At 43.9% G+C, this 27,755-nt stretch overlaps 3 protein-coding genes and 1 non-coding gene across 5 annotated transcripts; 2 read left to right on the top strand and 2 right to left on the bottom strand.

The window, feature by feature from the left end:
* The first annotated feature begins 372 nt into the window (after positions 1 to 372).
* Positions 373 to 5,923, top strand: C6H1orf194 (chromosome 6 C1orf194 homolog). Of its 2 annotated transcripts, none has more exons than XM_033152501.1 (5): positions 373 to 555; positions 4,007 to 4,123; positions 4,339 to 4,454; positions 5,008 to 5,141; positions 5,731 to 5,923. In XM_033152501.1, exons 1-5 carry the CDS (start codon positions 475 to 477, stop codon positions 5,799 to 5,801), a joined length of 519 nt encoding a protein of 172 aa, XP_033008392.1. In that variant the 5' UTR covers positions 373 to 474; the 3' UTR covers positions 5,802 to 5,923. The 2 variants fall into 2 exon arrangements, with proteins under 2 accessions (XP_033008392.1, XP_033008393.1); XM_033152502.1 differs by lacking the exon at positions 373 to 555 and adding an exon at positions 3,247 to 3,361.
* Positions 5,924 to 6,999: 1,076 nt separating this feature from the next.
* On the bottom strand, positions 7,000 to 7,381 carry LOC117049294. Its single transcript, XR_004426932.1, has one exon.
* A 4,704-nt stretch (positions 7,382 to 12,085) lies between these two features.
* Positions 12,086 to 14,723, bottom strand: TMEM167B (transmembrane protein 167B). Its single transcript, XM_033152503.1, has 3 exons — positions 14,574 to 14,723; positions 14,195 to 14,326; positions 12,086 to 13,427 (listed from the first exon to the last, which is right to left on the bottom strand). The coding sequence occupies exons 1-3, from the start codon at positions 14,581 to 14,583 to the stop codon at positions 13,345 to 13,347; spliced, it is 225 nt and encodes a 74-aa protein (XP_033008394.1). The 5' UTR covers positions 14,584 to 14,723; the 3' UTR covers positions 12,086 to 13,344.
* Positions 14,724 to 17,019: 2,296 nt separating this feature from the next.
* Positions 17,020 to 27,003, top strand: LOC117048545 (protein FAM107B-like). The gene is made up of 5 exons (XM_033152504.1): positions 17,020 to 17,330; positions 22,290 to 22,326; positions 23,785 to 23,932; positions 25,259 to 25,403; positions 26,584 to 27,003. The coding sequence occupies exons 1-5, from the start codon at positions 17,307 to 17,309 to the stop codon at positions 26,698 to 26,700; spliced, it is 471 nt and encodes a 156-aa protein (XP_033008395.1). The 5' UTR covers positions 17,020 to 17,306; the 3' UTR covers positions 26,701 to 27,003.
* Positions 27,004 to 27,755: the final 752 nt, after the last annotated feature.

Here is a 27,755-nt window from a genome sequence, read left to right on the forward strand (position 1 = left end):
AGTGCACTTGAACTCCCAGCTATATAAAATCCTAAAAAAAACCAAACCTATTTTTGTAAATAAAATAATAATAATCCGCCAACGTCTTTTATTTCTGGGGATGGCAGCGTCAAGTCTGAAGCATCTCTCCTCCCCGCCCCCGCCTCTCCAGATCTTTGTGCTGACTAGTCAGCCAGTTACACGTCGCTCTCTCGGAAGACCAATAGCCTTGCGCCCTCCCATTTGCACCGTCCTCCTTTCCTGCTGCTGTTTATCCTTCCAGGAAAATTCTGACGTTTCCTTCCCTGCGCCGCTTTTTGTGCTACCATTTCCAGCCATTAGAGGGCGCCTTAGAGAATGTGCTGCGGGCTCTAAAAGCCCGGGAACACGGTCGCTTAGCAACCGCCGCCGGTTCCTAAACAAACCTGACACGCGGCGAGAGGTAACCCACGGTCTGCTTTTGCTACTGCCACTGGATCGCCCATCCTCTGGAGCATGCCAACCACCAGGGACCCCTTTCCATTCCCACACTATGAAAATGAAGAGACCTGCACGGGAAACAACAGATGTTCCCAGGTAAGAGGGCACCTATTTGGAATGCCCTCACCCATTTAAAAACATTTTTAGATGCACCCCTTTACATTTATATTAACAACGTGCCTAAAGTCATTCTCATCGGAGGGCTCATGCCACTGAACCTCTTTGGCATTATTGCAACTCTTGCTTCTACCTGACCTCATTGCTCTACCCTCTTTTCTTCCCAAGTGAGGGGACACACCGCTTGCAAATATAGCTAATGCAGGATAAGAGGCAGAGTGTTTATACACACACACACACACACACACACAGAGAGAGAGAGAGAGAGAGAGAGAGAGAGAGAGAGAGAGAGAGAGAGAGAGAAGTGTAAATTGTACAGGCTGGAAATGTTATTTGATTGTATTTTTTTATCCTGCTTTTCAGACAAATATTGCCAGGTAAAGAAGCTCGGGTCTATTGTTTGTTTCATTTTTCAGTTGCTTTTAGAGGAAGAAGTCTCAAAACAGTTTGACAATAAAATACAGCATGTATAAACTATTTAAAAGCAGACAGGAAAAAACACTAGCAGAGAAGTCTAAACCTGGCAACTAACAGATTTTATTGCTTTGGTTTTTTGTAAATTGCTTTGAGTTTTTTTACGATCAAGCAGTGTACTAATTTTATGTAACAAACAAATAAATAAAAACTGACGAAGGTGGTGGCAGGCATCCCTCCCTAGCAACAGCATTCCATAGACAGGAACACAATGGAAAAGGCCTTTTGTTGTGTTTAATTTTTTTTAGAAGAGACACAGGACTTGACCTCAGGCTTAAAAGGTAAAAGTAAAGGGCCCCCTTACCATTAGGTCCAGTTGTGGACGACTGGGGTTGCGGCGTTCATCTTGCTTTACTGGCCGCATACAGCTTCCGGGTCATGTGGCCAGCATGACAGAGCCACTTCTGGTGAACCAGAGCAGCACATGGAAACACCGTTTACCTTCCTGCCTGGAGCGGTACCTATTTATCTACATGCACTTTGACATACTTTCGAACTGCTAGGTTGGCAGGAGCAGGGACCGAGCAACGGGAGCTCACCCCTCGCAAGGATTCAAACCGCCAACCTTCTGATCGGCGAGCCCTAGGCTCTGTGGTTTAACCTACAGCGCCACCCACGTCCCTGACCTCAGGCTTACAAACTAAAAAAAAAAAAGGGGGGGGGAGATACACAATAGTTTCAAACCAGGCATTTATATGCACATTTGGACCAGGCCATTCTTCTCTTGTGGTGTTCTTCACAGAAATGGAAAGGAAGGATGCAAAATGAGAGCCTATTTATGCTGTAGTTCAGCCAAACTATTAACCTGGATTAAAAGGGTTTTGAATGGGAGGAATGTTGTAGACCTGCTTAACTTTCACTGGGTAGAGGAAACTTCTTATAAAAAATAAAGATTGATGAAAAGGAAACTGAGAGGGAAAGCCAAGGCAAGAGGGTTAGCATATATTCAGAACACTTGAGGATGGGGGAGGGAGAGTTATCCAAAACTACAGTAATAGAAGCTGAGATAGTACTTATACTGTAGATCAGGAAAGACATCACAAAATCCAAAATAAGGCCAGAGTGATTAAGCAGCAGAGTCAAAGAACCTATAAGTTAGAGGCAAGAAGGCTACTCTCAGAAGACGTGTGCAAATGAGAACAAAAAGAAAGACAATTTTTGGCAAAACTAATGCATGCAGGCAATGCAAAAGTGGCTGGGGAGACCCAGCCAGATGGGCGGGGTACAAATAATAAATTATTATTATTATAATGCAAAAGAAAGGCACTGAGGAGCAAATCACCAAAACCATTAGGGCTAACAATAATAAAATGCTTTCCATACACCAGAATCTGGAAAGCAACTAGAGAAGACCCTTGGTTTAGATTTAACTGGCCCTTGGACCTCTCCTCAAGCCACCCCCCTCTCCTGGGCCACTCCCTTACTTGGCTCCCTGAGCATTTCCCCCCCCCCCCCCGATTGCAGTTTGTCCTGGAACTCTGATAATGCCTCTTGCTTGCTTGTGTGTGTGCAAACCAGCCTATTGTAGAAAGGTGAAATGTGCATGTTGCTTTGCCTACTTTTGGCTCTGCCTCCAGCCGCCACTGGCATATGGCCCTCATAAGGTTACAGAGAAGGGAATGTGACCCGTGGACTAAGAAAGAAGCTTCCCCACTCCTGCTATATTTGTCTTGGTTTACTGGCCACACTGAGCCAATCTTTGGCTTTGCACAAAAATGCAGGCTCCCCAAGAGAAGTCTGCAACCACTTTCTTCCTCCACACTCTTTATTTGCTGCAAAAGAAAAAAATGGGGCTGGGAGAAGTGGCCCAATGACGCAGGCAGCACTTTCCTTCTTCTCTACTGTCACTCACCAGGAAATCTATTTTCATGTGGTCAAAAATCTACCTCTCTGCACCCTCAGATTGGGATGCACATTACTGGTAGTCCTGGGAACATCTAAGAGAACCCCTCTGACCTACCTATCCCACAAATCTACCTTAACCTCAATTGCATTTGACCGGCTGGCTCCAGGTGTGAATCAGCAGTGACTTGTATGTTGCTGGTCAGATTGACTGGAGGGAACATCAACATAAGGAAGCAGCTATTTAAACTGACTTTTGAGTGCCAGGTGGCACTTTGGAAGACAGAAGGCGATACTGGAAGATGTTGTCACAATGCACTACCCTCAGATAAGAATGCACATTATCAATACATTCCTTTTCCAGGCAAGATAAAGGACTCCATCCATTCCCTTTCAACAACTTAGGTGAGGGAGCACAGAGAAGCTCCCAACCCCATACATTATATGCTTTCCAATAATGGAAGAAAGTGTAAGTACATTGCAAGGAGGATTGTGGGTACAGAGAGAATACCAAATTTTTATCAAAGGATAGTTCTAAAACCTCAAAGCGCCACAATATATTTTGGGACTGCTGAAGCCACTAATTTTACACAAATGCACTTTATGAACATGTACTTTTAAGAGTAACTTGGAGACTCTAGACAAGACTACTCTCTACAAATAAATGTAGCCTCAGCAATATACAAGTGCTCCTCACTTAAAACACTTCTCGCCTTTCTCTTTAAACCAGACAGCTTCCTGGTGGCACGTGGTCCATCTGCTGCAACTTGTTGCCATGCCAAGGCTGTCTTGCCAGGCTTCGCTCACTCCTTTTGGGGAAGAATAGTGGCTCAGTGGTAGATTCTGCTGTGATTGACTGACTGAATTTCTATACCACTTAATATATTAAAAATATATGAGAAGGGGGCATAAGCGAAAGTGTGACTTTAGAATTTGAACAATTATACTACTCAGTGAGGCACAATGCCTCATTTTGGTTTCAGATTGGTCATTCTGAAATAGCACTGCACAGGGTTGGCCCACCTCACAAGTAACTTGGCTGGCAGGGTCCATCTCCTCAGGCTGAACAAGTTTGCAATCACTCCTTTGTCTCTTATACTTCTTATTGATCCAGAAAACTCCGTACTGTATGCCTACCCATCTTGCACAGCAACGAGACCCCTGGAATCGACTACATGGAACACCTACGCTAGCAAGCATCAGAAGAGAAATCTGGTATACAGAACCTGAGGTAAAAATATTCATCTGATGCTACCATCCTTTGCTTGTGTTGCAAGCCTCTTGCTTTCCCCTCAATAGAAATAGGTTGGCTTTCGTGCACTGTCAGCTTTGCTTTTAAATGGGCTACACTTTGACCCAACACCTGTAGCTGCACTGTGTACTTAAAACAGACTTATAAAAACATAAATACTGATTTCCCCATCCCTCTTTAAACTCCATGCCTAGGTTTCCAAAGACAGTCTGGATTTTAACCTCAGTGCCCTGTACAATCACCACGAAGACCTGCTTAAAGACAAAAGCAAGGTAGTTCTCCATAAGGAGACCCTATTTGATGACCATGGGTAAGTGTAATTCAATGCTCTTGTAGAATTCAGCAAACAGCATGACTTTCCACAGAATTTGCATGAGCCCAAGGTGCAACATGTGTAGCTATGAGGCAGGTTGTTTCCGTACTTTACTGAAAATGTTTCTTCATCTATGTGCAGATGAGACACACCATTCTCCTGCCACAGTATACAACACAAAAATAATGCAGGAAGTGCTTCTGCTTTGGCTTGTACAGTATTGCATGGGTATCCCATATCTTATCCATCTGCACTTGCAATAATAGGCACGTGCAGACAATGCTGAAGCAAGCAGCTTTGCACTGCACACTGGAAACCCAAGCCAGTGAATATTACCTTGGCAAAATATGGATCTCTACTTACTTAGCACTCTATATTGTGTTAGGGTGCTTCTCAGTGAGAGCACGCCTACAGATCTTAAATCACTTTAATGCTTACAGATACCAAACAAAATCCATACTCCAATGCACAGAATATGGAAGTGATGGCCTCTGCCCAGAATGTATTACTTTCTTACATGCTAACACATGTTCTCACTCTTGTTTTTGAGACAACTGAAGGGTATAGAGCCTGTGAAGGAACGCACAGCACCTCCGATTCAGCACCCTACTTCCAAGGGTATATCTGTGAGACATTGGGTCAACCCAGTAAGAGAGTCAATCCACAACATTGAAGGAGCTATTGGTAAGCACAAATAGTAGACATTCATTTTACCTCTCCTAAAGAGAGCAGGAACATAAATCCATAGTGACCAGCTCGTGTTCAGCAAATCTACCTCCTAGACACCCTACTCTCCCATGTCCTTTTTATTTTTATCAAGCTTCTTTTATTTACATTATATAATCATATTCTTCAACCTATCCCTGTGTTAAAAACTAATGCATTCAGAGTAGATATACTTTTAAAATCAGGGTGATGAAAGCTCCTCTACATGTTTATTCCGCTTGAGAAGCCACTGAAATGGTGTGGATCACACTTTAAAAACTTCTAGACTGGAGAAAAGTCATCAAAAACATTGTTAGCCACTAATTGATAAGAAATTTAGAGCTAAGCAGAACATGTGCAGGTTTTGTGCATTCATTCAGATCTCCATTTTTTTGTTATGCTGCTTAACATCATCTGGAAACTTTTGAATTGATGGTTATCAATTTACCACAAGAAATTAAGAGCTTCCTCTTAAATTGATGTGTGGTACTATTTAGAGTTCTGATTGGAAGCTTTCTCAGTGCATGGAATACTCAGAAAAAGTTGGCTGTGACTTTTGTCTTTTCAGAGTCTCATCACACTGCAGCCACCAACAGTGGATACTCCCGCAAAGAAAATGGTGGGATCTTCTACCACTAAGAGTTTTGCATGGCCATGATGCTGCTTCTGTCCTTTCAGCCTGTGTTTACATGTACCCGAGTTAAGTCTTCAATGTTTGCTTTCCTTTTAGATCCTTGATTAAACCACCCAGCTTCAATGAATTCTGGTAGCAGCTATACTGTTCCCCAGTACTTGAGAGGAACAAACTGCTTCTTGCCTATGAGCAAAGTCCAAGTTATCAGGCCTAGTAAATCCAGATTTTGGTTAGGGATTGAATAATTTAATCTCAACTGAAGTACTAAAAGGATAGCATTTAAAAACTATCACTTTAGGCAGGCAGTGCACTCTCACAATGAAAGATGCCAAGGTTAAACTGCTGTAAAAGCCGTTTCTCTACTAATCCAGGCGGCTAGCTAGTTTCACTGTTTTAAAAGGGCACTGCACACATGGATAGGAATGCCCATCTTTATTACTGCCGAGTCTTTATTACCAAGTTTTGGCTACGCAAACAAGTCCAAGGGCCGAACCCTTACAGAATTAAAGCCAATACCTGTAGTATGTTGAACATTCAAGAGAAAATACTCACATGAGAACAGGCCAATTATTTCTCAATTTATCCTAGCAATCTCCGAAAGTGTGTCTTCCTCCTCTCGACTCCAAAAGCACACAAAAATGCTGACAGGTATAAGGAATTGTAGATTCCCTTTGTCATTTTGAGAACTTAAAATTTGTGTCTTAGGGGAGGCCTGCTTTCTGTAATTTTAACCGCCAGAGGCCATTTTAATTGTTACTGTATTACCAGCCTCCACATGGTGGCAATAATTTGAGAAGCAGCCCTATAAGACATGGGCACAGCTTGGGAAACATTGCACGGCTCCACAGAAGGAACCATGCAACATGCAAATGTCATGAACTCTTTGAATAGAGCCTGCAAGTGTCCGTCTACAGAGGCTTGTGGCACCTTAAGGACTTAACAAAGGGCTGCCGTGGAGTACAACCCATCTCACCCTCAGTCCTTTTAAGTCGGGGGGGGGGGGGGAAGCATGCCAGAATTAATTGTTCCAAGTTGTTTTCGCACCGCGAATTCCACTAGCATTTATTGGGAAGGGACTTTTCAAGAAAGCCAGCAGCCTTGTGCAACCGGGAGGCAGCTTCTGCGAGGGACGGGGGTGGAGAGCGGGAGACGTTATTGCTGCAGGAACAAAGGATTGGCTCAGGCGGAGCTGCTGCGGTCGAGCCGGATCAGAATCGCTCCAATACACATTGGCCAGGAGGAGGCGGAAGGGACCCCCCCGCCAGCCTCCAGCCTCGTCTATCTGATCAGTTCATCACCTCCGGCTTAAAACTGCCGCCCGCTCGCTTAACCTGCTTCACTGCACAGCGCCCGAGGGCTTCGCAGGGAGAAGGGTTCTTCTCATCTCAGGCCTGGGGAGGCGGCAACATCCCGGCCCGATCAAATAAGATCAACGTGTAAATGGGAGAAAGAAGTGCAGTAGCGCAGGGGCTCCACACGCCCGCCACTCAACACACGCACACGCCTCACGGACACGCAGCTCACGTACCTCCTAGCATCCCCACACATACCTTCCGCGCCCCACCACAGCCACCACCATTCACTCTGCCCCTGGCTACTCTCTGAAGAAGCGCGTCGCGCCCCGCCCCCATTTTTATACTCATGCCCCGTTGCATGATGGGAACCGCGCAGTTCGCGTTCTCGCGGTCCCTGCTGAGTGTCCCGCCTCCTTCGAGTCTCCCTCAACTATCAAACGAGGGGCGGGGTTTGTGGATTCGCAGACCATGTTCGCTTATAGGTGATCCTGTGGAAGCATCCCCAAACCCGGAGACTCCGGGATGGAAGTGGGGAAGTTCCCCGAAGGAAATCGGGGTGACATTCAGAATCCTGGCGTAATCTGTGGCTGGGCAGCGGCTTGTGTTCCCTCCCAGCCCCCACAACAGCAGCAAAACTTGGAAGCGCTCGTGCTGCCCTAACCCACTTCGCCAGCAGCTGTTAGCACCGAGGGCAAAATAACTGACCTTTATGGGAACAAAGTTATGGTAGACAAGCTAGACAGCCGCAGATTCGCTGCCCTGCATTTTTACTGGAGACTCGGGGGCAAACTTTAGAAATCTTTTTCTTCTTCGTCCGTTGCCGAGAGGAAAGCCATGGTCTGGGTTATCTTTGCACCCAAAACCAGCTTGTGATTTGTCTCCCATACAACGCACTGTTAGGCAAGAACAAATCTTGGCTATGGGCCATGGTTTGTCTGGAGCAAGAAAGCCGTTTTATTTCCAAGCACACACTCTCTCTCTTGTTCACTTAGCCATTGTTTGGCTTAGCTGCAAGAACTGGACTTGCTTTCACTATTACAAGAGATACAAACATAATCAGAACAAAAGTCCCATTATGTTATATAAAATTGGTTTCCTAATAAATTCTAATAATAAATGTACTTGGGCTTGCTGCTGGTCTCTGTAATAACAGTAAAATATATTAGAAGCTACAGCTGTTTTCATATCCATTCCTGCAGAATATCACTTTCCAATTATCCATAATGGGAAATGGAAAAAGACCCACTGCATAAAGAGCTGAGGGGCTGTAAGTGAACACTTAAATGGTATGCAGTGCAATACTTCATTTGCTATAACTAGAGTTACAATTCTAACTATACTCACTCTACTAAACTTAGCAGCCCCCGTTTAGTATTATGTGATATTCAAAAACTCTGAAAAGGTATTCCATATCCTCCTCCTGAAATGTGCCTCCAGGGACACTAAAACCCTCCAGAACAAATTTTGAGGGCACACAAAGGGCTGTCAGAGGGTCAAAGAAAGGTAGGGACCATTCTGATCATGCATGGACATCTTTGGATACAACTCATAGAATTTTGAAATGCAGTGCCAGCTTTTCAATGGAAGGCCAGATGGAATAACACCAAAATAAAGAACATAAACAGACGGCCTCCACTGGTGAACCGAGGATGGGTTATTTGCCCAATATATTTCTAGCTTGTTGACTTTCTCAGAGGCAGCTTTTACTCTTGTAAAAGCAAACCAGAAGATCAAAAATATGTGCTACCACCATCACGAATGCACATTTGAGGTCTCTTCTCAATATTCCTGCATTATTTTAGTAAAAAAAATGAGTTTTAAAATAATTTTAAGGTAGTACACATTAATTGCCTAACAGCCTTTACACACTCACCTTCTGCTAGCAACTAGTTCCAGCTTATGACCTGCCCTTTCAATGTATGCTTGTGTGTGAAGTTGACATTCCACTCCATGCAAGAAATCAGGAGTATAAAGTCAAGCAATAAAAGCTTTTCTAGAGTAATAGAATGGCTCACACAATGATTTTGGTCCACTCTCCCAGCCTGAACTACATTGTAGGGTTCTTGTGGAGAACATGCTTGCCATACTGAGCTCATAGAGCAGGCATGTCCAACAGGTAGATCGTGATCTACCGGTAGATCACTGGACATCTGCGGTAGATCACTGGTAGATCATTGGGCCCCCCCAAGGAAGCCGAACAACTGTGCCCCCCCAAAAGCACAACATTTTACCTCCTCCCTGAAAAAACGCAACAACTTTGACCCGAACCCCCCCCCCCCAAACAGGCCTTCTTCCTTCCTAAAAAAACCTCAACAACCTGAACCCCAGAAAAGGGCGTAGACCACTGCCAGTTTTTAACTCAGTGAGTAGATCGCAGTCTCTTGGGAGTTGGCCACCCCTGTCATAGAGGAAGGCTAGAATAAAGATTTGATAAAAGAGATACATAGTGGTTCATACTGATTTTACAAATAATCACACTGTACAACATGAACGACATGATAAGCTTAAGCCATAATACAACTGTTAGTCTTTAGGGTGTTAAAGACTATTTAACTAGATGGAATTCAGTATGTTGAGCTATAAAAACCAAGAGATTTTTTTTTAAAAAAAACAAAGTACAGAAAGATTTAGGGGTGCTCTCACTGCTATATCAATTCATTCTCCCTTGAAGTGACCATGTCTTGAATTTCTTGAAGATTTTTTTCATGAGTAAAGATTCCAATAAGCTTTCCTGATATATTGGTTGAAAACTGAACTGAAAATACAGTTGCAGCTGAACAGGCTAGAGCACTGTGAAGAAAACAGAAAAACACCATCTATTCACATTTTTATATAATTTTACATTTACTTTTTCAGCAGTTCACTAAACACATGCCTACAGTGTAATTGTGCACATATCCTTTTCACACAGTGGCAAAGGCTGCCAGTTTCCCCTTACCAAGAGATTTGGGGAAACTTTAACCCTCCAGATGTTGCTGAACTACAACTCTAATTATCCCTGGCCATTGCCCATGTTTGCTGGGTCTGCTGGGAGTTGCAGTTCAGTCAGGTGTGCCAACACCTAGGGATGGAGGGGTCTTCACCCCCCTCAGTATTTGTTGGCAGGGCCCCCTTGATGTTGAGAAGTTGGAAGAAGCGGGCTGCAACACTGTTCAATGGCTAGCTCCTCCTGAGTGCAAGAGACAAAGTCATGCTGCTCTGGGCTCCCCACTCAGCCTCCTCCCAACAATGTGACGTCACACGCATACATTATGCATCTGACATCATACACACATGACACATCAGGCAAAAGATGGCGCCTCCAAGTTCAGCAACATCTGGAGGGCCAAATGATTCCAACACCTGCCTTACAGATTCTGCACCTCTTTAAACAGGCTTACTGGATAGGTGACTATTCAATTTATATTTCCCTTTCTTGCATTTTTATGCAAGGAAAATCAGAATCAAATCAGTATGCTAGGAAAACTTATTTTTCTTGTAACTAACTGCTTGGAAACTCGCACAATATTGACAACTCAACGGCATTTTCTGTTAGCAGATCAAAATGACTTGGTACATAGCATGGCTTTGTTCATAAAGTATCACACTTTGTTACTGGGGATAAATTTTGCAAGAGTACCAAAATGTTACATTTTTTTAAGTGCACCAAACAGATCTACTTCAGTTATGCTTTTTTCCTTATTAAAACACTTGTAAAACCACAACCCATGGCATCATGACTCCTTTGGCATGGTTTCTCTCAAGTTGGACACACAAAATATATTGGGAAACGTAACTTCTAATATAATATTAAACTACTTTTTTTTACCTGTCATAAATTATTATATAGCACCATTAGTATAAAAATACTGTTTTTTCTAAAAGCCTGATAAGCTGAATGCTGTGTTCAATTCCTACACTTCATGTCCTCTCAGAGGGAAAGAACAGGAGTAAAGGAAGACAGGATATTTCAGATTTGTCCCTGGCACATTTATGGAACACTCCCAGCAACAGCAGTCTTTGCTTCTTGGTTAGATTTTTGGTTGGTGTTATGATTTACATATCCCCAGAACATGTACATATCATCTAAACTTGTTATTATGGGTTCTCAATCTCTTGTAAAGTTACTAACATTCCTTGGGAAAAACAGAACTAGAAAGCAAATGGTTATCTTTACAAGGATTTAAGGCCCAAATCTTTCCTCCAGTCACTAGATAAATATAGGCATTTGGCTTACATAGCAGAAATTAGAATATTGATTAGCAGGCGAAGAAAAAACTTTCCTTATTTGCAGCAGTGTACCCTAAAGTGCAGCAGAAATGTTTGGATAATAGTACTGTTTTATCAATTGGTAGATACAATTGATACGCAGGAGCCACTGTGGTCTAAACCACTGAGCCTCTTGGGCTTTCCGAACAGAAGGTTGGCGGTTCGAATCCCCGCGATGGGGTGAGCTCCCGTTGCTTGGTCCCAGCTCCTGCCAATCTAGCAGTCCGAAAGCACACCAAAAGTGCAAGTAGATAAATAGGTACTGCTCTGACGGGAAGGTAAACAACATTTCCGTGTGCTGCTCTGGTTTCGATATTCCGTTGCGCCAGAAGCAGCTTAATCATGCTGGCCACATGACCCGGAAAAGCTGTCTGAAGACAAACGCCGGCTCCCTCAGCCTGTAAAGTGAGATGAGCACCGCAACCCCAGAGTCATCTGCGACTGGACTTAACTGTCAAGGGTCCGTTACCTTTACCTTTTTAAGATACAATTTTATTTGTCCTGTATTGCATTGAGTCTGCTTTTATACTTATTTTGAAGTTGAAAAAATCTTAATGTTAGTATCAGAAAACAACTCTCAAATCAAATACCACTCTAAACAGGAATTGAACATTATGTGAGCACTAAACTTTGTTTTTGCTTTCTCAGTTCTCTGGAACATACAGCTGGTAGAATTCATTCATATTCCTTCAGTTCCCACCCATGAAAATAAGAAATAAAATGTCAAGAGGCTATTAGATACAAAGTATGGGGAAGAAAAATAAGGCAGGTTTATTCACACACATACTTCTGAAATACCCAAAGGCCCAGTTAGGGCTCCAGTGTACTTCTTGCCAATTTATAAAAATGCAGTAAGAGACAGTCCCTGTCTGTGATGACATACAAACTTGCCTTTTCAGTTTTATACAAACTATGGATTAAAAAAAATAAAGCCCCAGTCCTGAAGTTACTTGTGAATTTCTGTCCATCAAGTGTTTTCAACATTGAAAACTTAAAATAAAACATGCACTTTTGCTGCTTCTACCATAGCTGCTTCTACTCTAGATGATGACCTCAATAATGTAAGGACAAGGTTAAAAAGGAGGACAATTCAAATAAGGACAGAGAAGAAGAAAAAAGAACATAGAAGGGTATCATTAAAAGAAAGCAAACATAAATCTTTCACCTTTAAAGTCTATACACTTTCCAAAATATACAAGTTACGATCTTTAAATGTAATTTAAACATTTAACATTAACTTCTGTAACAGCATATGTCCCTATTGCTTTCTCCTACACAGTAACATCCAAAAACTGGGTATGTTTGAATTGTTGGCGATTGTTAATTGTGTGCCACACAACTTACAGCATTTCAGCCATTCTTTCCTTTTATTTTAGCCATTTTATTTCCTTTGTGATTCAGATTGTTTTTTTCCTTCAAGGGTAAAAAGTGCATAAACACTTCTCTGAACTGTGCAAAGATTTTACTCTATTACTAGCTAGTTTACCATATCCAGTTACTAATTTTATGATAGCTTTATCCTCCAATCTTAAAAGTGCATTAATAAAAGAGAAAAGCCAATGAAAGCAAAAATCCACATCTGTACTTTGCTGTTCATTATTACATTTTTGGAATTTAGAGCAATTCCCTTTAAAACACCAGGAATGCAAATCCTTCCCCCCTCTATACTGTACCAGACTTAGGAAACACATTATTCACTTCCATTTGCCACAAACTTTTGATGGTTTTCCTTGTGCAGATTGTAATGTTGATTTTAAGAATCTGCACATAAAACAATCTTTGTTGATCATGTTCAAGCTTACTAGAAGCACAGAGGATGGTTGCTGTTATAAAAGCCACTCCCTTGGTCTCAAAAAAGGCTTGGTCATAGAAGAATTTCCCCTTGACATCTGTGCAGGGTTCTTTGTCAGTTCCTCTAAGAGATATTTTGTCCTCTGAAGCAAAAGAGATATGCCTTCTTTAGCATCTTCATTCAAACAACACTGTCCATCTGAAGCGCTGAGATTCATTTTATAAAGAGGACATAAAAAGCCATTACAATGCAGGATATTGCCACTGCTGCATGGAGTCTAGTACCAATCACTGCCGCTGGAAAACAAAGAGACGTTTACAAGTTGTAACACATTACTTCCTCAAATTTTTGTGAGAATTACCGGTAAGCATAAGCACTAGATCGTCTTTATTACCACATAAACTAAAGCAAGGGCATCAAACTCAACTATGCGGGAAATCCAAATTCCCCAAGTAATTGCCCAGTGACCATATTAGTAATGATTCAGGGGTGGGGTGGGGAATGCAAATTCTGTCTGAATTGAACAATAAGAAGTTCTACCTCACTGAGTACTTGCTGCTTACCACTTACTAAGTTCTGTTCTACTGAAGTTAGTATTTTTTTACAGCAACTGTAACAGTTTTGTTTGCTGTTAAGCAATTAAAAGAATGAAGCTGAGAACCAAGATTGCACTTGTCTTGTTGTAACCTAGAGATCCTAGGAACAAGTGGTTCCCCACACCCCTCAAAAAAAGCTATCAAAACTCACCATAGAACCAATCAACTAATCCACTCTCTCTGAAGCAACCGATCACATAAACAAGCCTGTTGTGATGCGTCCCAAGTCACAATGCAGAGGCTTCCTAAGCTTAACTCTATTCTACCAACCTTCAGGAACATTTCCTTGAAGGTTTGTTTGTTTGTTTAACAATCCAATGGTGTATATACATTTTATGGCATGAAATAGGCAAAGAACTTCCTCCTCTCCTGACAGTTTGTGAAGGCTGCCCAGACTTGTTCCCACCCATTTCGCCCTCCCACCTTCCCTCCCCGTTGACCCCTGGGGCTGAGAGCGAGAGGCTTACCTTTGTAGAATACCCCCCAGACGCCCCTTTTTTCCGAGAGCAGCCAGACTTTCAGCCGAGGCACCTTCCGGAAGTAGGCGCAGGTGCACACGAAGAGCAACCCGAATACCAGCAGCCCGTCCAGCGAATACACTGCAAGGGGAGAGACAGAGAGAGGCCGTCTCGAGTCAGGGCCTCCCGACTCTTAAGGGTGGCGGGCAGCGGGGGTGGGGAGAGGTCTAGCGAAGAAGCCCCCAGGCCAGCCTCTGGCCCTTGCCCCGAGGGCGCCGCCCCGCTCTGGAAGGTGGGGGTGGCAGTTAGTCAGGGAGTAGGAACAAGGCGCAGGGTCACCTTGTGGGGCAGCCCACGCTTAGGCAACTCCCCACCCCACCCGTCTCACCGTTAGCCATGACAGAAACCCGCAAGGCCCAGACCAGGTCTCGTCACCGCATCGCCCAGAATGAACGAACGGCCAGCGCGGCACCGGAACTTTCAGTGCCGCCAATAGAGCTCCGGCGATGGAGCGCTCTCTATGGTTCGCCTCTTCCTAGAAAGGCGGGTGCTTGTGTCGGGGCGTGAAGGCAGCACTAGCAGAAGGACGGCTGGTCGATTTGTTTCGAGAGCGCCCTGGCTTGTCAGCGGCGGGTCTCGCGACCGGATTTCATGCTGTCTTTTGTTTCACAGTGGCAACGAAGACATCTGCTCGGTCTTCTTGTGGGATGCGAACATGTGAATGGGGCGGGCTCACCTTTCTTCTAGCTTTTTTTTCTTAATCGCCCTGCAGATGATTCTGTAGTAGCAGAAAAATAAACTGTTCAATATTGTTATAATTTTCTCATAGCTAATGCGGGGAGCGACGCTTACAACAACCCTTCCATGTAGTCCAGTGTTACTTATCTCCATATTATAGATAGAGGAGTAGGAGTTACAGTTACCGTGCATTATAATCGTCCCTCAGACAGGGGCTTATACTGTACTTCCAAGAGCTGTCACCTAATCCAGCACTAAATAAAATCCTAAAATAAGACACCGTCTTATATATTTTTTTCGCTCAAAAAAAACACAGTATAGCTTATTTTCAGGGGATGTCTTATTTTAACCGTGTCGCATCGGTACGCTGCATAGCCATGCCTCCCCAGGCTGTTTTAATGGGAGGTGCCGCATCACTATGGCTTATTTTCGGGGTATGGCTTATTTTTGGGGAACGGCTTATATTTCGCAAATGCATAGAAATCCTGCTATGGCTTATTTTATGGCTATGTCTTATTTTAGGAGAAACAGGGTACGAATGAAATAAGCTAACAGACTGCAATGCTACTCAATACTCACATATAATTAAAACAAAAACAAAAAAATATATAAACCACCTACAATAAAATACAAATCTTTATTACGGTAATAGACCATCATAAAAGGGTGGGATACTTAAAAAATATAAAACTACTTAATTAAAAAAATTAAGCAGTGTGTAAGAATAATATAAAGTAATTACTAATAAAAACATAAAATCAGGACACACACACAATAATGTCTGGGTAGGCTTGCTGGAATATAAACATTTTCAGCAGGTGTCTAAAGCAATATAGTGTGTCAGCTTCAATATCAATAGGTAGGGAGTTCCAAAGATTCAGAACAATCTCAACCATCCAGTCAGCCTCATCCCCCAAATCCACTGCTTACTTGTATGAAGATACAGTGCATAAAAGAGGTCAATAGGGATCCACATCATTCCAAGATTGATTTTTTATGGGTTTTTTTTTTTTTTACTAGGCAAGGCTGCTTTCTTATCTTCATGGAGTAGCGTAAAGGGCTCAGAGCATGTGAAACCTTTTCCTCATAGAGGTTCTATGGGTAGGGCAAATACTAGTGGGAGAAAGAAGAGAAGGGATAATGGACACAATAGAAATTATGCTTTCACTTAGAGGGATGGGTACCGGTAATTGCGCATCTCCAATTTAAGCCATCTGGCCAAAACAGAAGGCTCATCTGGTAGGGAAATGGCAAGCAGACACCTCCCCCCTGCCCCCTCCCCCACCATACAACACTAAAAATAGTGCTGTAGCAGTAGCATTCTAATCTCTAGTCACACTGCTATGATACCACATGCACAAAACTACTAATGGAATGTCCAGAACTCAGAAGGAAGTCCCGTTGTGAATAAGGTTACAGCCTTACTGTGACTTTTGAGTGGATGTGTATAGGATTGTGCTATAAAAAAATATATGTGGGTTATACAAGCTGCTTCCCCATCCTCCCTTTATTGAGAATTTTATTTGTTGAAAAGATACTGGAGGCAGTTCCAGAATTCCAAAGATGCTGGATTCATATAGGAATGGCAATTTTTCATACACGGGTACAGAATCACAAAATGCAGTGTAACAGAATGTAATCTTCATAAATGGCATGAACAAAAAATTCCTGCACTGGCGTCACGTCCGTAGTGAGCTAATTGGCTGCCACTGTATGAGGGCAGCAGGTGGGCATTGGCAGCAGCAGCACTGGTGAAGCTTCTAGAGATGCTATGGGCATGTCTGCCATGTTTCCACCAATTTGGTATTTTCTACCCATGTGTGCTCCCCTTTCTCAGCTGAGCTATAAGCAGTAATAGCAAATCATCAGACCCAGCAATATAATTGGTGTTTAGGATTGCTCTGTTAAGATGTTAGCCCAAACAACTTGATCTGATTTGTAATAATCTAAAGGGTGCATATTTCAATAATCCATTCTCTGCTGAACCTTGTTGATACCCTAGGAAATGTTTCAGCGTTCCAGACTTGGAAAATGACATCCTCTGCTTAATCAGCCAAAGGTTCTTAAAAGAACATGTCACATGACACCTGCCCCCCTCCTTTTTTTTTTTTTTTTACATGCAACAACACACCCAGGGATTAGTCTAAGAGCTTTAATAGGTTTTGTGAAGAGCCTGCTAAAAGAAGCAGGGCCCATCCACAATCACATTACCGTCTCCACTGCCAAGAAAATCAACAGGAGGACTTAGTTCACAGGTGTTTTTCTAGAAGAAAGTGAAGCCCAGTGCTAAACTGTTCTGGCACAGTAACTACTTCAGAGACAACGTTCCACAGCTTTAAAGGAAAGGAAAGTGAGGAGGGAAAAGCTTCCTCCAGTCAGCGCCATGGGGGCCTCCCAGTCAAAACGGGTGAGTAGCTTTCTTGTTGATGATCTGACAAAGGGGATGAAGCCTGTGTCTGTCATATCCCTGACATCATGATGAGATCTTTTTGATCAGTCGGTCACGTTCTGTTGCGTATGCAGTCTTTGAACTAAGTCTATTATGACAACAAAAGCATGGCAATACGGCAATCTCTCGAGAGGCAGAGGTGTTTCTGATGGCTGACAACTGTGGAATATTCTTCTGCTGGGGGCTCTTGGAAGCTTAACCCTGAGCTTTTCTTAGAAATACCATATGACCTTTTTATTTGGTCTTAATCGTTTCATCTTGACTGCTTCTAAACTGATGAGTGGGTGGGCTTTGTGTAGTATGAATGATTAATTAAGTATAATAATTTAAATCTTAAATGAACAATATACTGTATATATTAGACCTCAGGGCTGGCCCAAGTCATTTTGCTTCCTGAAGTGAAGGACAAGATGCCATCCCTTCTATTCCATGAACAGCAGCCACCCAGCCTGGCCATTGAATGTTCCTTGACCACTGGGGATGGAACAGGCACCGTATGGGGTACAGGGCAGTCTGTACTTCCTATAGCTGCACCATTTCACTATTAGAGCTTCTTTAGGGGCTAAGTACTCCCCTGCTTCTTGGGAGAAAAGCAATGACAAACCTAGACAGCATCTTAAAAAGCAGAGACAACACCTTGCCGACAAAGGTCTGTATAGTTAAAGCTATGGTTTCCCCAGAAGTGAGAACTGGACCATAAAGAAGGCTGATCACCAAATAATTGATGCTTTTGAATTATGGTGCTGGAGGAGACTCTTGGACCCATGGACTGCAAGAAGACCAAACCTATCCATTCTGAAGGAAATCAGCCCGGAGTGCTCACTGGAAGAGAAGAGAAGACTCCCTGGAAAAGACCCTGATGTTGGGAAAGATGGGGGGCACAAGGAGAAGGGGACGACAGAGGACAGAGATGGTTGGACAGTGTTCTCGAAGCTACCAACATGAGTCTGACCAAACTGCGGGAGGCAGTGGAAGACAGGAGTGCCTGGCGTGCTCTGGTCCATGGGGTCACGAAGAGTCAGACACGACTAAATGACTAAGCAACAACAACAACTCCCCCCACTGGTGTCATACAGTGTGGGAGCAAAGGCATTTTAAAAAAAATGTGAGCACCAACAAAGCTACTTCTGCCTCAGAAGCAATTTCTTTTTATATTTCCTCTCCTCCTCTGTCTCCTGTATCTCCTTCTCATGAGTGCTGTATCTTATAGTCGCCTTTGACAGGACTATAACCATTCAGGGGTCCTTTACCTCTACCCTCCCCTAGCACTGAACCACACATTTCTCTTACATTTACTGAAAAGCCAAGATAGGGAATAGACGTATTGTTCAATTGTTATGCCACTCACAGAAAGACTAAACCCTCCATTACATCTGGACTATGTAGACGATATGGCATCTCACACACTAGAAAATGGTGCTGTCATGTTTCTCAGGAGTGCAAAAGATGGGAACTGTTGTTCACCGACAGTGCAGATGGACATAGTGTCATGCACATGCTTTGTGTTAATCCTCTGGTGACAGTGACCTCTCTTCAACACAGGGCTGTTATGGTGCAAAAAGTAATTGTGTCAGACAATTATCTGAAGAAGTGTGCATGCACACGAAAGTTCATACCAAGAACAAACTTAGTTGGTCTCTAAGGTGCTACTGGAAGGAATTTTTTTTTGTTGTTGTTTTGACTACAGCAGACCAACACAGCTACCTACCTGTAACTGTCTCAGACCTATCCTGTGACATACAGGTGAAAGAAACAGTTCTTGCCCCCGCAAAACAACCTCCTGCAGAGATAAACTCCTAGATTATACTTAATCCTGCTTCTATGTCTAGTCATCATTTTCACTCTTTCATTGATCCACTGAACCTATCCCCTTTCCTCTCCACAGCCACCTAACCAAAATCCTAATTGAAAGGGATAAGGTAGATCTGCCAGAAAGGCTACTTTTAGAGATGGTTTGTTCACACTTCAGCTGAAGCACGATGAAACTTTGTCTTTCTTAGGGTTTGCTCAAACTGTCGCTTAATGTGGGTAGTAAGTTTCCTGTACCTCCATGAATTCTCCACCATCCATATGACCAATCTCCGATCTCTGTATCACTGCCTTCCCACATGTTTCCCCCCCCAAAAAAACTGGATTTGCTCATAGGAATGCTCTGAAAAGGAGAGGGTAACAGAAAATCCAGATCAAGGGAGGGGAAAGTGTGGGAAGGAAAACGTCATATGGAAAATGGAGAATTAATGAGGGCACATTATCCACATTAAACAACTGTATAGATGAGCTTTTAATCGGCGCAGAGCAAAGCAACACTGATCAACATTTCAAATCTAATAAAAGGGGAGAGATTGGGTCCAAAGGCAGAAGGAATACTGATGAAACTGCATTTATGTTCCTGAACTTCATAGGCATGGAGATGATGGTTTTGAGGACAACTTTAAAGCAGCTGAGCTAGTTTTCCAGGGAAAGAGCCACATCAGGTGAAGGGGAGCAGCACATGCCACTCTTTAAGCATAACTGCTGAAACTTGGCATCTAAGAAATCCCTAACAGGAATGTTTGTCTTTCCCCTGAATGATGCATTCAATCTGTTGCTCTAGCAAATGTGTTGTTTGTCTTTGGAGATTTAAACATGTAAGGATCAGGCAGGGCGAAGCCTATGATTAGGTGGAGGGAAGCAGCTGTCTCAGGTAGTGAATGCAGCTGCTCCACCCCCATTGCTCCTGAACCCCCTAGCCATTTATCCCATCCTCCTGAAGTGACACCCTGGCAGTGGCCAGCAGTCTCACCTAGTGATCTCCCAGTGCAGATCCTTGACCTAACAAGCAGGAAGAGAAGCAGCCAGCCCAGGCTACACACCCCGGTAGGCACTATGAATGTGAATGCATTTCTTGGCACACATGACTGATGCTGAGGCATCCTTTGTCAGAACAGGCAGCAAATGGGTATCAGACAGGGCAGTGACTGAACAGACAGCAGCAAGGTTTTGGAGGACAGAGCATGCTCTGAGCTAGCCTGTTGTCCTCAGTTTCAATGGTGGACACTGCCTCACCACAAGTGTTGAAGTAAGATTTGACTGCCTGTCTGGTCAGCTTTTCTATGGTGGACTATGTGGTGGGGAGATTGTGTGTTTTATCATATCCTTTCCCTCAGGCAGCAAAATGTATTGGTAGGGCCATGGATATGTGCTAGGGATGCTCTGCTTTGCCCTCAGCTCCATATGATTAGGATGTAGAAGAAACAGATGTTGGTTTTGTCTGACCTGCTGGAAGTCTATGTGCAGGTACATTAACAGCAGCACTCATTGGCTCCTCTGTAAGACCATGCAGAAAGGGATGTGGGCGGTGCTGTGGTCTAAACCACTGAGCCTAGGGCTTGCCGATCAGAAGGTTGGCGGTTTGAATCCCAGCGACGGGCTGAGCTCCCGTTGCTCAGTCCCTGCTACTTCCAACCTAGCAGTTCGAAAGCACGTCAAAGTGCAAGTAGATAAATAGGTACCGCTTCGGTGGGAAGGTAAACGGCGTTTCTGGGCGCTGCTCTGGTTTACCAGAAACGGCTTAGTCATGCTGGCCACATGACCTGGAATCTGTCTGCGAACAAACGCTGGCTTCCTCGGCCTATAGAGCGAGATGAGCGCCGCAACCCCAGAGTCGTCCGTGACTGGACCTAACGGTCAGGGGGTACCTTTACCTTTAAGACCATGCAGGGGGAAAGTAATGAGGATGCCTGTGCAGAAGCTCAGTACGCTCTTGTATAATGCCCCCCCCCATGTGTTGTTAGTCTTTTCGCTGTGTCCATTAAATGCCTGGGAATAGGCAGGGGAGGCCTGCTGGCATCTATGCCATTATAATAGTCTTGCATTGTTTACTTTGGATGAGGCAGCCACAAACCTGAGCCTGACAGATGACAGGCTAATCAGCAGTGGCTTAAAAGGGAAATCTCATCGGAGATGGTAAACCTAATCTTTCAAAGCTGCACAGAGAGACCGAGGGATCCAGAATAGCTTCATCAGGTTGAGATGATCCTGTGTGAATGGTCAGGGCAAAATAGAAGAGTTGGGCAAATGAATGTCATGCAGAAAGTAACATGGGGTTAGGAAAATGCACAGGCATCAGACGTAAGGCAGCCTATTAGCACTGTGGATGGTGGAAAAGCTTGATTTGCAAAGGAAGGTCGGTCTGTGGGTGGCAGCTGGGTATTCCAGAGCCAGAAGCGAACTGTAGTATCTAGATTCCTTTCCAATAGAAGGCAGGCAGGTGATTACGAGGGTTATTCTAATGATTTTGGGTTTAGCTAGACTTGCAGGGGTGGCCAACTCCCAAGAGACTGCAATCTACTCACAAGTGTTATAAACTGGCGGTGATCTACCCTCTTATGGGGAGTTCAGGTCAGAGTTGTTGAGCTTTGTTAGGAAGGAAAGCCCTGTTTTGGGGAGGGGGTGAAGGGCAAAAACGTTGAGCTAGTGATTGACCTCAGACGTCCAGTGATCTACCGGTAGATCACGATCTACCTGTTGGACGTGCATGAAGGTATGTTATAGTGTCTGTCCAAAATATGGTCTGCATTTTATTCTGTCTGGCTCCTTTCACCTGCTAATTTCACAACACTTTAGTAACATTGGCAAAGAGCCTTATTTTTCACAGAGCCTTTGGTATAAAACCTTCATGCATTGGCCAGTGTAAGAGCTGGAGGTTGAGCATCAGGCAGTGGAGTGTGCTGCTGGAGTGTTTCAGCTGTTCGCCTCCACTTGCATATTTGTAAACAAACTGCAATATTACAAAATGCCGTAAGCCTCCCATGATCTCCTTTCAAAGGAAACCAAACCAGGTGAGCACTATACCCCTGGGACGCAAGTGTGGTGAAAGCAGAAGTGCAAGCGTTTGTTGATCCATTGCTTTTTGAAATGCTGCCTTTTCTGTTCCAGGGTGAATACAGAACTCAGAAGAGCAGCCTGAACCCAGGTAAGAGTATTTTACAGCAGGGTGGGGGGGGGTGCCCTCTTCAATCCAAGGGCTACAATCTCTTATGTGGGGAGTGCATGCCAGTGGTGGGTGTGGCCAAAGATAAAAGTGGGCAGTGCAGTGCATGTGGCATGTGCATGTGGCGTTTACCTTTATACATGGGTGGGGGCCAGCTGTCTGCAAAAAGCAGGGGAAATGGTTATAAATATGGGGAGAAACTGTGCAAGCATTGCGACTTGGGGGACTCACCTTTAGAGAGATGGAAAAATGGGGATTGTGTTCCTCTTACTCACTGAGTGTATTAATTGGCCATAGCAGCAAACGTCTGTTGTATTATGCATAGAAGGATGCCGTCTATTCAGCCTGTGACTATTGGAACTTGCCCCAAGTACTCTTTTGGGTTCTAAAGGGTGTCTGCATATGATCAAATTAAGTGTGCCCCTTTATTTAGCTTCTTGTTGCTGAAAGCTCTGTGCTGGTAGGGGGGAAACTGTGTTGTTAGAGGTAGGGAGTGCTGGATGATTCTCTTCCAGGTCCTTGCCAGTATTGCATGTGTTCATTCATAAGCCCATTCTGTCCAGCTTTTCCATCACCTTGTGAAACTTTTTAAAAACCCACATAAAAATTTGTATTTTAAATGTCATTCACATGGTAATTTTTTAATGGAGTTATACACAGTTTATCAAGGTTTTCATGGTTAAATAATGGTATAAATGCGCCCCGGAGTGGTGAAGAAAGAGGTAGTAACCATAGATTTCAGGTACTGAGATGTTCAGTGGTGGAATTTGTGGTTTCGCCACATGGGGGTGCATTTGTATAATAATAATCTGTGTGGAAGACTTAACATAACAGAAGTCTTGATGGACCATCTGTGACTGACCTGATGTGTCAGTTGCATTACAATGCCAACCCTGTCTTAAAGGATCTCAGAAATGGAAGTGCATTCAAGCCCACACTTCAACTGCATGTGAAATGCCTCGTTTTCAACCAAGTCATTGAGTAAGCCCCAGGTATTGAGGAAGATCTGCACTATGATATGCCTATCCAAGCCATTTCATTAACATTTAGAGATCTTTCCACAGTTCACTACTGGAATAGTTAGGGGACAATGTAGTTCAAGAAAACATCGTAGCAATGGGAAGACCAACCTAGCCCCACCCACGGACCAGAGAGGGAGCAGCTTCAGGGTGTTATGACCCTGGGGGTCAGACTCCCCCATCTTCAGTGGGTGAGGCCAGGGATTCAGAGGGGAAGAGAGAATTACTCTCCGTGACATCAGGTCCTACTTTACACCACTCTGGAATCCTTAAAGAAGAGCAGGTTAAAAATACCGGTACTTTCAGCAAATTGATGCTGAACAGCTTTGTAGCCACTTTACAGTATGAAAGCCGAGAGGAAAATTTGTAATGAATTTTTTGAAGAAGGCTTCAAAACTGTTGCCATGCCATTATGTTCCAGAAGGAGACAGCAGAAGCTTTGAGCATGGCACCTACCAGGCATCTGAAAGCCACAGGAGCCTCATTGAGCCTAAGAAACTGCCAAACCCAGTGAGGGAGTCCAAGTACCATCGGGAGTTGCACCGGGAACTGATTTTCACTCAAAGGAGGTGAGAGTGTCTTTAATCCAGGAACTGCAGTAGTTTAGGCACTAAAGCTATGAACAGAGAACATACTATGCATTTAAACCATGCATTGGAACCTGAGGTGAATGATACCTCCCTGGCCAGGGAAGAAAAGTTGAGTGAAGATTTACATTGGGAACAAGGCGGGGAATCAAATCAATCTTACATGACCGTTGGCGTGAGAATCAAAGGCTGCCAGAGGGCAGGGGCTGCTCTGAATCATACCAGGGTGGTGCAGAACCCAGGAGATCCCAGAGGGTTGCCATATGTCCTCTTTTTTCAGGACGCGTCCTCTTTTTTCATGGGTAGAGTCATCATAGCGATCCATAGTTATAAGTAGAAGTCTGCAAATGTGTCCTCTTTTTTGCTCTTCAAAATATGGCATTGGCACCCCTAAGAGGACAGCCCCCACCATTTCCTCCCTAGCGGTGGATGGAGACCAGTAATGCCTCCTATTTGCAAAGAGGCGGCTTGGGGAGGGGCTGCTGAGGAGGAGGCAGATCTAGCCTCCAAGGAGCATGCCATAGGCATCGCTGCTACCGCAGCAGCAGCAAGTGATGCATTCCTTGGATGCCCAATTGGCTGTCCTTCTGAATCCTGCTGCCCAAGGTGGTGGCCTCACCTTGTCTCATGGGTGGCCAGCCCTGTGTTTAAAGCACATTTAAGGCATATGACTTCCCCAAAAGAATCATGGGAGCTGTAGTTTGAGTGCTAGGAAGTGTAGCTCTGTGATGGGTAAACTACAGCTCCTTATTATCCTTTGGAGGGGGTGCTTTAAACAGATGGGATGTACACAGTTCTTCAAGGGAGTTGGCTTGGCACACCTGTTCTACCTGCAAAATCCGGGGAAAGAATCCTGCAGGACACCAAGTGTAAATAAAATAAGTAGCACAATCTCTGTTGGGTGTGGGCCCATGAGATATCTCTCAAAAGCACCTAAATCCTAGCATCCAGTATGGCGACTAGGGATGTCCACTGAGCCAAATAAGAAAGGGATTTTTGCCCAATACACAGGAGAGAAACCACCTTGGGATTCCCAATCAACTTGACTGGGCACTGGAGGAGGAGGGCTTGGAAAATAACAGTCCAATTCTTACAGAGCCCATATATTTAGTTCTTCATAGGTCTGATAAGCTAAGCACGTGCCCAAACATAATACAGTTAACTTATTTTGTGAGGAGAACCCTGGGTTATCATGGAATCTGGTGAAAGTCAATGGGATGAAGGAGGGTGGAGTGGAATAAGAGGCATTGTGGAAGAGAAGAAAGACCCATAAACTTCTGCTTTCGTGCTGTGTTGTCCTTTCTGTAGGGGGATCCTTCCAGAACACAAGCCCGAGCTTCAGAGAGTTCTAGAAGCCAGAAGAATCAAGCAGCTGAAGCAGCAGGAAGAAATCCAAAAGCCCTTGACAGATTTGGAAGAAGAGCTGAGAAAACGACAGCAGAAGCTTGACCAGGTCTTTACCATCTGCTCCCCAGTTAGCTTTTCTGGATGTATCACAACATCAAGTTTGTCTTATAACCACCTTCATCCTACCATGTTCAGTCCATATTATTAATCCCTAACACACACCCAGCTCATCAAGGCTCATTTGTCTTCCTAGCAAAAACAGCATCTAATCACAAAGAATCCACTTTACCCCTCACAGAGCTACAATTCCCAGCACCCTTAAACTACAGTTCCCAGGATTATTAGGGGGTGTAGTATCTACATTGTATAGTACCCTTCTTCCTTGTGGCAGCCTTCTGCTCAGGTGTGACCAGCACCTCCTCTCTCAGTTCCTTCTCCATCGTTCAACTTGAGAGGTAAAGATAGCCAGTTCTTCTTCCAGGCCCAAACACACACACAGTTTTGATATTACGCAGACCCTGTCCTCCAAGCACCTCTTCCCTTCTGGTAAGCAGATATTGCTGTGTTTTTACTGTTTCAAAAACATACCAAATCAGTTTTAATCAGAAGTGACCATGGGACACACAAAGGTGGAGAGCAAGTATAGTACCCAATAAGGAAGAAAGGCAGTGAAAAACATTCGAATATGCTGAACAGCCTGGTCTGACGAACAGGCTAAGAAAAAACGAAGACAAGGAGGAATGGACAATGTTTACTGAATATTTTAAGAACCAGTATAAGCAAAAACATAGTTTAGCAGGTCTCGAGTAAATCCAGCAGAGTTGAAATAGAGTATTTGAATAGATAACGAATTGGATGATTAAAAAGATGCAAAGGAACTAGGAAAAGGGCGGAAGGGAAGTCATATGGTATATTTATACATGCTGTATTTGGTACAAAGTTGTAAGTGGGACAGGGGGAGGGGAGGGAATTAAATATGCTCTGTTTTTGAAAATGCAAAAAAAAAAAAGGAGTGACAATGGGACAAAAGGGGTGTGTGTGTGTTTGTGTGTGTGTGTGTGTGTGTTAACCATGGTGAGCAATGCCTCCCTCAAGCATTTTCAGTCCTATCAAAATTGTTGCTAAATCCACTGTCAGTGAAGCTCAGTAATGAGTGTAAGACTTTCATTTTAATCAAACAGTAGGGGCGTTTGGTTTTGCAATAGGCTGCAGCCTCATGTTTGTGCAGAATTGTCTCTCTGGCTAGAACCAATGAAAAGATGTTGAACATTTCCCCTCCTTTACAGTATGAAAGGGAGCTGGTCTTGAAGGGCGAGCAAGATGGCCGGCCTGAGTTCATCCTCGTCAAAGAGAGCCTGAGGAAGATAAAGCTGTCTACAGAAACGGACATCAGGCAGACATGAGAGCCAGGTGACCGCAAGTGCAGTTTCTATCCGAATGGCTCCTTGGTGGAAGATTACATGGAGGAATCCTAAGATGCACCACAGCCGCCTCCCCTTGCTGGCTTGCAGAGCCCCTGCTCAGGTTATCCTCAGGCACTGGGCAGCAGGAGAAAGTCAGAAGCAAGGACTAGCCCCGTGGTGGCTTTGGGTGGAGGCTGGCTGTCATTCAGCCATGACAGTTAAGGAAACATGGAGATGAAAGGGCAGATTGGAATCTGCAGTGGAGGCTGTGACTTGGCATGGCTGCCTTTTTAGATTTTTAGGGGGGGGGTTGTTTGTTTTTTGTTTTGCTATTCAGTAATGCATCATTACAAAGAAAATACTCTTCGTTCATTCATTCAGTTACAGGTGGGTAGCCGTGTTGGTCTGCCATAGTCGAAACAAAATAGAGAATTCTTTCCAGTAGCACCTTAGAGACCAACTGAGTTTGTTCTTGGTATGAGCTTTCATGTGCATGCACACGAAAGCTCATACCAAGAACAAACTCAGTTGGTCTCTAAGGTGCTACTGGAAAGAATTCTCTATTTTGTTTCATTCATTCATTCATTCATTTTGCATTCCAAGCCTTACTAGGCTCCCACCTGATCCAGGCCTCTCTTTTCTCTTTGTAAAAAAAAGTTGCTAATGCTCTTACCTGCTAGCTCCAGTGTCAAATTTTCTATGCTTAGGTTGAGATATAACCCACCATTAAAGCTATGGTAACTTTGGCATGGAGAAACGTGAATGGTCTGGTGGGGAGATGTATGTTTGCAACTGTATTAGGCTCATGGATCTATAATATACGCCAGATAGTGTTTTCTGCTGGCCTCAATTTCCTACCTATAGAATTAAGGGAACAATTTCAAGTGTCTCACAGGTCACCATCCAAGAGAAAAGCATTAAGGATGGTGAGATACTCAAGTAGAGGCACAAGTATTTAGATTTAGATTTAGATTTAGATTTATTTATTGTCATTGTCCGTATATACACAATATACACAACAACGAAAATCAGACACCCAAAGACCGGATTTACCA

The sequence above is a fragment of the Lacerta agilis genome, chromosome 6 (genome assembly GCF_009819535.1).
Source record: "Lacerta agilis isolate rLacAgi1 chromosome 6, rLacAgi1.pri, whole genome shotgun sequence".
Lineage (NCBI taxonomy): Eukaryota > Metazoa > Chordata > Lepidosauria > Squamata > Lacertidae > Lacerta > Lacerta agilis.